Here is a 9,952-nt window from a genome sequence, read left to right as displayed (position 1 = left end):
GGGGGGGGGGGAATTAACTGATGTAGAACAGTGGTTCTCAACCCTTGAAGGTTCAATATAAAATTTTGTAATTAAAATTTGTGTGCAATAAATTGGCTGCACTTACTTCTACAGCACACCAAACAATCTTTTTTATGCAATTTCTTATAACATTTAATTATAAAAACATAATAGGATTTTCTAAACATCAAATGGCTAAGAGGGCCAATCTGAGCAAAATAGGAATCAAAGGAGTTCACAGGTGAAAAAAAAGTGGTTGAGAACCCCTGATGTAGAGAGATAAGGATCGTGAGAGATTTGGTTTCTGCACCAAATTGGTGGCATCAACACAAATTTAATTCATTCTTGGAAGGCCATTCATCACCTGAAATGGTTGTAAAGTGAAAGAATTTTTCCCATAGGAAGTTCAAAGAAGGCAGCATCTGATGTTCTCCTGCTGACACTCCCAGCTTGTCATCAACCATTGTTGCCAGCTTGAGCATTCGTTATTTGAGACACAGTTTGTCACCTGAGGCATTTTATGTTTGAAAAATTAACTGTAGACTGATCTGTTTGCGATGAGAGGAGTTCATAAACCGAGGATTCACTGAATGTGAAAAATAATAATAACCACACTCCAACCATGAACACTGTCATCAGACATGTGCCACCAAAGGCCTGAAAACGGAGAGGCATACCACAAATATGCATCTTCCTCTGGCAGGAAGATTCTGAGCTTTACATTTTCAACAGACACTCAAAAAACAACAGAGGAATTTCATAACTCGAAAAAGTATCGGGAACTGAGAAAATCAAAAACAATATTCCTAAAACACCTAGGATACAAAGAAATCACTGTACTAATCAATATATACAACTACTTTGTACCACAAACCGGGAAAGAAAATCCTACAGGCTTACACCCGACCTGAAAGAAGTTGAAGCCAATTCTCCCTGAAACATTAATGAAGTTTTAAAATAGTTAAAATATACAAGATAAGCTAATTCCAACTACAGCAGATAAAGAAATGAGATGATCAAAGCTTTGCAGTATCTATTTCACCATTTTTTTTTGCATCTTGAAGGCAACACTTGTGGTAATAATTGTGCCAAGTTGTATTGACTTAGACATTATCAGTGGTCCGTGACATGGAAAGGGAAGAATTGTATGCAAGGGCTGTCACTAGACATGTCTGCAACAGAATGGACTCCACTAATGGACTCTGCTCAAAGGCCAGTTGGTAGAGTCAAAGCAAGTTAACAGATTGAGTGCTGCTCTAGAACAGAAACATACACCCCCATGGACTGTAAATACTTCAGCTCAAGAAGCATTTACCATGCTTATCTTTCTGTCTTCTTCAACATCAAACACTCTGACTCCATCAATAGCATGTAATGGCGGGGGGAGCACTTTCTCACCCACGGGCACTAATGAATGCCTCTCAGTCGCCAAGTTTACATTAGCCTTGCCCTTTTAATTTTCTCTAACCTTTTCTCAACTGCCAGTTATGCAGCAGCAACCAATGCTCACTTTAATGCATGCATGCGCGAGCGCGTGCGTGCGTGCATGTGTGTGTGTGTGTGTGTATATTTTCATTTTATCCAGTTTCAGCTCATGAGCTGTGGCCATGCTGGGGCACCACCATTTATATTTATATATATATATATATATATATCTATATATATATATATATATATATATATGTGCATAGACACACATCACTGGACCCAAGAAATGGATGAACTGTCTGCATGGCATTTTGCTTGTAATAGACAAATCCACTCTACCCAACATTTATACTGTGTATGCATTTGAACTATGGTCTTCCCAACTCCATACCGGGCATCCCCCCTCCCAACACGAAACAAGCTTTTCTTTTCATCCTCAATTGTCTTCCCTTCTGATCTGAACCTGTTCCCTTTCATCTCTCCTAAATTTACAAGTGTTCTTGTTGATTAACTCCTCACTTCAGCTTTTATTGATCTTCCACTAACATCCGTTTCCCTTTGTTGCATCACCACCTCATTCTTGACTTGTGTTTTTTTCTTCTCTTTCTTTCTTTCTTTTTTGAATTTCTCTTTCACTATTTCCAATCTCTTCACCATTATCATCCCAGCACTCCCACACGCACCAACGAAGGGTTCTGTCCAAAACTTCTCACATGGCAAAATAATTTATTCCACCTTGCAAACTTTGTCGTAGACAACAAGGGAGGAGAGATTATGGTGCCTTATTGAATTAAAAGGGAATCGCTTGGTATGTGCACATGAAATAAGGTGAACACAAAAACATGGAAAGAAAAAAATATAGCTGGCTTTTAAAAATAAAACGGTGCTCTTGTTAAGAAACCCTTTCTTGTTAGTGGCAAAAATAAAGCTGGTAAATACAAAGAACATTTAAGGAAACATTGATTGCAAATTTTTCAAAGTTATACAAATGTTAATCAAATACATGTCCGGTTCTAAAACATGTTATTTCTGTTACAGGCATTTAATTAATTATTATGTTCCTATGGCCTTTTGAGTTGAATGCTCATTGTACAGTTTCCCCAACCCATGTAGAAAAACTACTGCTCTTTTACCCTAGCCATCGAAAGAACATAGTCTGCTTCCATGATCTAATATTGGCTTAAAATTTTGACCCAAGGCCAGTAATTTCAGGGGAAGAAGCAAGCCAATTACACTGACTCCAGTAGTTAACTGGTACTTATTTTTTCGATCCTGAAAAGATGAAAGGCTAAGTTGACCTTGGCAGAATTTGAACTTAGAACATAATGGTACCTTTCTTTTGTATAACATAATTTCAACACAATGATTAGAATTTGAAAGCGTAACAGTCAGCCTCTCTCAACAACACCAAGATATAAGTACCGAAAACGGGGACACACGGACACACACGCGATGATAATGACAATGATGATGGGAATAAACAAGAATAAAAGAAAATCTTATAGCTCTCTCTCCTTTCACAGCTAAATCACTGATGATCGATACAAATGCAAGGTTTATTACTCTCTGATCATTTGTTATATATATACAACTTTACTGAGGTTGCACACAAAAGACGATGGTTCCCTCTTCAGCCCTGATTGGCGGCAGCAGCAGCGGCGCCGCCGTGCGTACACATGGGGTGAAGGCTGAAAAGTTCCTGTCTCTGACGGTATCATGAAAGGCCTGGTTGGAGACCCAACCTTCCAAGTTCTTTTACAAGGCTTAGAAGAAATGAAGGGCTGCTGCAGTAAATGCATGAATCTGAGAGGGAAATATGTTGGATGAAATCATAATTAACCATTCCTCTTGTAGTTTCTTTTACCCAAAGCCAGGAACTTTTCAGCACCCCCTCATATATATATATATAATCTTTTATCTGCTTCAGTCATTTGACTGCAACCATGCTGGAGCACTTGAAGGGTTTTTAGTCGAACAAATTAACCCCAGGACTTTATTTTTTTAAAGCTTAATACTTATTCTACCGGTCTCTTTTGCTGAACCACTACCGGTTGTCAAGCAGTGATGGGAGGACAAACATATACACAAAGACATACATGCAGACACACACAATCATGATGGGCTTCTTTCAGTTTCCGTCTACCAAATCCACTCACAAGGCTTTGGTTGGCCTGAGGTTATAGTAGAAGATAACTGCCAGAGGTGCCACATAGTGGGACTGAACCCAGAACCGTGTGTTTAGGAAGCAAGCTTCATACCACACAGCCACTCCTCGTGTGTGTGTGTGTGTGTGTGTGTGTGTGTGCGTGTGCGTGTGCACGCACATGCAAGAATGGTCTGATTGGAACACTTTGGGAAATAAAATAACTAGTTTTAAATAAGAGAGAGAGAAAACTATTCAAACCTGTCAACTTATATTTTCATATACATACTTTAAAACTAGTTTGATATCCAGTTAATGCTCATCAAAATATAACATGATGGACTGTTAAGTAGCTTACCTTCATTAAGTGTAAATTTATTTCCCTAAGATGTAAGAAGCTAAAGTGTGCATGTAATCCTAGTCAAAAGCAAAATTACAGCAACATCAGAGAACCCAGTTACTTTCTTATCATTCATTTCCTGATCAATATGTATAGATGAGTCTATAAAAATGGAATCAAAACAGGGTGGAACATGGGTGTCCTTCTTTGCATATGTGTCTACTTATGCAGACATGTCAATAAAAAATGGATGTTTGAGTTAACTTAAATAACCTATACCAGTTAACTGTTTGTTTGCCTTCTTTTTCAAAGATAATCTCATTTCATTTACATTTAAGATAAGTAAGGTTATCAATAAACTAACTTAGACAACATAGTCCATGTTTAGACACGGCACTAAAGCCTACATTTCTACTGCTTCAACCACATATCATAGCATCTAAGCATTTCAAAATAATTCACAAGATCATGAATAAATAGGCACAGGAGTGGCTGTGTGGTAAGTAGCTTGCTTACCAACCACATGGTTCCGGGTTCAGTCCCACTGCATGGCACCTTGGGCAAGTGTCTTCTACTATAGCATCGGGCCGACCAAAGACTTGAGAGTGGATTTGGTAGAAGGAAACTGAAAGAAGTCCATCATGTGCGTGTGTATGTGTGTGTGCATGTTTATGTGTCTGTGTTTGCCCCCCTCTAACATCGCTTGACAACCGATGCTGGTGTGTTGGCACCCTTGTAACTTAGCAGTTCGGCAAAAGAGACCGATAGAATAAGTAAGTACTGGGCTTACAAGGAATAAGTCCTGGGGTCGATTTGCTCCACTAAAGGTGGTGTCCCAGCATGGCGCAGCCAAATGGATGAAACAAATATAAAAGAATAAATATATATATATATAGCCACATTTAAGTGGCAAATATACTTCATGATATATATATATATATATATATAGATTACTGGTTTAACCAACTTAATTTTTGCTAGATAGGGCCAAAATAGGCTGCTTTTTTTGTTTTTTTTTTCTTTAATGATAGTCTACAATGAAGGCATTAGTTAGACTTTATTATTATTTAATTTTGAAAAAGTTGGTTAAAGCTTTTGTAGGATTTGGCAATTTGCATTACAGTAGAGTTAAAACACAACTTTAGAAAGAATTAAAGAATAAAAGCAGTGAAAAAACAAAGTTTCCAGGGTACTGAAATACGAGTAATTATACAGCAAATCAACCAGATATCTATTAGCTATCATTCAATACCTGTAACAGCACCTAATTTAAATTACAAATGAATTAGGCCACTGAGTTGGGTGTCTTTGTCAATGATACAACACAGTAGCTGTGTATGGGGTTCATGGTGTACTCACGGCTGAATTAACCTAACCATTCACCTTGTACAAAGGGCCACTTCTCTTATGTTCCCCTGCCTGTCACCTGATTGTATGATCCTGACATTTCTTCACCATCTTCTCTCCTTTTCCAGCTGAAGTAGAAATGTATCTCCTCTCCTGCAAAACACCCGTTTCTGTCTCTCTGTCATACTCCAATTTCTCATCTCTTGGCATTCAGTTACTTCCTTCAACACTTCACCTTCTACCACCCTCAGTTAACTAACACTTGTTTTACAGACCCTGAAAGAATGAAAGACAAACTGGACCCTGGTGGCATTTGAACTCAGAACAGCATGGTAACAATCCTGCCAGCTTTCCCCCTTACTCAAGTATTTGCCTTCAGTCATTTGCCCTTATTGCACCTTATTTTGTTAAGACACGACACCAGTGAATGCAAATTCCTTTGAAACAAAGTGCAATGTGTGCACTCATGTTTGTTTTTAAAACAATTTTAATGCTCTCATTTTATTTTTTTATATGTTACAAAACTTCTAAAAAGCTGATGGTCTGCCAAAACACTCCCGGCACACATTATTCACACAGATGTGAATCAAACCAGACTGAAAATCACAGCTCCATGGCATGCTATGCACCTTTCTCAGAAATTACAATATTACAATAGCGAATAACTTCATCTAAGAATAATGATCTCATAATATATGTGCTATTTCACACAATCTCACACCTCATGTAATTGCTATGGAAACAATTATAATCACAGGAAAACATATAATGTATTTAAGTTTAACATGATATCAGTCTGAATAGTTTCAAATTTTTTTTTTAGAATCATTTCTTCTTCTTTTTTTTTTTTTTTTTTTTTTTTTTTTTGGTTAAAATTATGGCAAATATACACAAGGGGGTGCTGAAAAGTTCCTGGCTTTAAGGGTATCGCAAAGGGCCTGGTTGGAGGCCAGACTTTCTGAGTTCTTTTACAGGGCTTAGAAAAACTGAAGAACCGCTGCAATAAGTGTATAAATCTCAAAGTGGAACGTGTTGACTAAAATCATAATTAACTGATCCTCCTGTATTTTCTTTTACCCAAAGCCAGGAACTTTTCAGCATGCTCTCACACACAGCATGAAATAAACAAATTCCATCATAATATGGCATGAATGGCATAAACCTATCATTGTTATCAATAATTGATACATGGCAACTTTCAAGTCAATGGGGGTATTAACTAGGTTGGCCTAAGCAAGCAGAATATGGCAGTGCCAAGGTTCAACTAAAAACACATAACTCAAAATCTTTCAGGAATTAGCATTTAAAAAAAAAAAAGAACAATACAGTTAATTTAAAACAGGTTCTGAGAACATAAAAACCTGGAAAAAAATATTACAAAATGGAACTAAAAGTCTGACTTACCATTTTTGCGCTTTCTTCGTGTGAGGGTTTTTTCTTTTGCCTTACGAGAAGAAGTTTGCCTTAAAGGTAACACAGGTACAATGGGTTTCTCAACATCGTTTTCTGATGTTCCTTTATCAAAGAACTCCATAACTTCTCTTTCACCAGAGAAAGTTCGGCTCCTACCACGTGCTCGTTTTGCACGGGGACCTCTACTGCCACGGCCTCCCCGCCCACGACGAGGACCCCGTCCAAACTCTACTGACTGTCTATGCATCTGATTGTCAGATTCAAAGTTATCACAAAGATTCTGAAATAAATCTTCAACTGTATTAATACTGTTCTCCTCATCAGAAAATGGGGTCGAAGACTGATTCATGCTCAGTGTATCATTCAATTTAGAACTGCCCAAATCTGTTGTAGTAGTAAGAGGTCTTTTATACCCAGTTCCAAAATCACCAACTGGCAAATTATTTAATATAGAATTATAAAACCTTGGATCATATTTCGTAGAATGGGTGCGTCTAGTAATATTAGAATAACTCAGGCTGGAGAGTGTCTCTGTTTTTTTACCTTGTAAGAAATTTATATAGCTTTCTTGGAAAGCATCAAAACACTTTTTGGATTTATTCTCCGTTTTTTTCAGCAGTTCACCATCAAGCATAACTTTATCTTGCAAGTGTTGGAATTCCTCATCAAACTCAGCCTGGAGTGTAACAGCTATTACATTGGTAGGCATTTGTTTTTGTTCTGCTTTAGTACGACTTCTCTTTTGCTTTTTATCAGACAAAGAGAAGTCAGCAGAAATAGTAGCCATAGCTGCTCCAATGGTCTCATCTTCTTGAGAGAGCAACTGTCGCTTCGTATCAGCAGTGTTGGCATCAACTAAATCATCAAATTCTGGTGCATCACCATCTTTATCCATAGCTAAATCTTCAAAACTGTTTGAAGCAGGTACCAAATCTTTTGGCGTTGATACCTGAGAGAAGTTCATGTAGGATGGGGGAGGTTGCATTTGCAAAGATGCATTCTGCTTAGAAAGAGTCATACTGTCTTGGCACATTGGATCCTGCTGGTGCAAATTCATCTGGTTGGGGCCAAGTTGGGATGCCATCGTATTAACATAAGATGATTCAGTCAAGCGCCTCATACCATAGTTCTGAATATCTGGTAGATCTGGCGTTGTTGTGGGTGGAGTTAAACTATCTGAGTATTGGTCAGTAATGGCAGCTGGCTGTTCAATACGATCAGAAAGAGGTGTAGCAGTACTGGGCATATCCTCAGATAAAACTCCTTGTGGACTACCAATACTACCAGATACTGATGGGGGATGCATGTTTGTCACATGATCAGATCCATGCTGAGAGCTCTCAACATTACCTCGTACTGAAAACTGATGCATACTTGCAGGAGATGCATCCTGGTGGTGGTCATTTAGGCGAACAACAGATAAAGAAGGGTCTAAAACAGGACTAACGTTTTGAACTTTGAGTCGCTGTTCTTCAACATGGTCTTGGTAAGTGGGGCTCAGGGTATCTTCAGTTAATGGTTGTGGAGGAAGGGTATCATGGCACTGTTGAGACATCACTTGTGCCATGTTGGGGAATACATTGGCTGTTCCTTGCGTCATATTTAGGGGTTCTTCATTAAATAAATGTTCTTGTCCAAGTTCAAGAGCTTTGTCATAAATTATGTCTTTCTTCTTGCGTCCACGTCCACGTTTGGGTTTAGTTGTTGAGTCAGCAACAGCTTGAACTGGAGGAGGTGCTTGCACTATAGTGGAACTGGGAAGAGGAGTCTGCGGGCTTCCAAGTGCTATTGGAGCCTGCGGACTCCCCACACTTATAGGTGATTGCTGCATGGGACTGTGAACACTTTGAGAAAGTTGGCCATTATGCATGTTGTGTGCTGCTGGAATAGTCTGAGGGCGTGAGGTGATACTCTGGACAGTCTGCTGCAGATCAGAAAGTGAAGGAGAGACTCCCTTATTGGCAGTACTGTGCAGCATGATATGAGAGGTTTCTTGAAGCAACACACTTTCTCGATTTTTCATATCTTGCATGCGGTCTTGACTAGATCCAATTGAAGCCAAATCTTGCAAAGAGACTGTACAGAAAGAATCCCCCTGTTGATGCTGTTGAGATGGTTGTTCAGAGAGTGGTTGAGTTGGACTAACAGGATCATAGCCCATCTCGGATGTCATATGATTTACAGAAGAATAAGTGGGAGCACTAGATGCTACAGAATAACTTTTAGTACTGATGCAGCTGTAGGGATCATACATGGGTGACTGCGAGCCAGACATATTTTCCAAGTCCTGGGGGGAAGAATAATTTGATGGTCTTGGTGTTGGAGGTTGAGAGAGAGGTGTAGCAGGTTGTTGTTGCTCATGATTCATGTTGGACATATTGTATGAAGAAGGCAACTGTGGCGAGTGGGCCGGTTTTGTTGATTGTGAAGTGGTGCGGCTATAGACTGGCGGTAACTGTGGAGATGGAACCGACTTACTACTAGGTAGAGAAGTTGAACAGTAGATAGGGTCTGGCTGGTAGGGGCTTCTTTGAGAAAGACTACTGATTGCTCTGTTGGTGCTGTGAGCTGGGGGAGGAATGTGTTGTTGGGGACTAGGAGATGCTGGCGCATAATTTCCTGGTCCAGAGAGCTCATTAGTGAGATTTGCAAAGGGATTTGATGAAGTTGGAACAAAATTAGACAGACTCCAGCTTTTGCTACTTGCTTCAGGAACATGAGGATTAGGTGACATAGGAGATGGGGTGAGACTGCTGGCTAAATCTTTGCTTGAATGAAAATCTTGATTAAAGAGAGATTTACTGTGAGCAGGAACTCCACTGTGAGAGGAGGTTACGTACCTCCCCGAGCTGTAACAGGTTGGTTGTTCTGCCGATGACCGAGGAGCTGAATCAAAAGGAAAAGAGGTGGGAACCGGTTTATAATGTGATTGGCTAGGGAAAGATGATTGTAGATTCATACTATCCAAAAACTGAGTGACTGAATTGTGTAATGGATGGCCATAGTTTACTTGAGGAATGCCCCCAAGACCACGAGCTGGTGGTAGAGATGTATGTGGGGAGAGAGATGGGGACAATGCCCCTAGACCTACAAAGAAAAAAAGAAAGAAAAAACATTGAGACAAATGCCAAGGAAGTTATTGAATTTGTGTTCATATTTCTAGATAGCAAAAAAAAAAAAAAAAGGTCTATATTTGGAAAAGGATTCTGAAATACATAACTATTTGGATTTTTAACAGTTTCTTTTTAAAACTAAATTACAAACTATGTGTGCGTGTGTAT

The 9,952-nt window shown here is 39.1% G+C and overlaps 1 protein-coding gene across 1 annotated transcript in view; it reads right to left on the bottom strand.

The window, feature by feature from the left end:
* Positions 1 to 9,952, bottom strand: part of LOC106877154 (uncharacterized) — a 128,285-nt gene that overhangs the window by 66,894 nt on the left and 51,439 nt on the right. Inside the window, exon 4 of the mRNA XM_052971497.1 lies at positions 6,663 to 9,758. Within this exon, the coding sequence (XP_052827457.1) occupies positions 6,663 to 9,758 (3,096 nt within the window). The remainder of the gene's footprint in view (positions 1 to 6,662; positions 9,759 to 9,952) is intronic.

Source organism: Octopus bimaculoides, chromosome 11, assembly GCF_001194135.2.
Source record: "Octopus bimaculoides isolate UCB-OBI-ISO-001 chromosome 11, ASM119413v2, whole genome shotgun sequence".
In the NCBI taxonomy this organism is placed as follows: Eukaryota; Metazoa; Mollusca; class Cephalopoda; order Octopoda; family Octopodidae; genus Octopus; species Octopus bimaculoides.
Note: the sequence above shows the minus strand (reverse complement) of the source record. Positions and strands in the feature narration are given on the sequence as shown.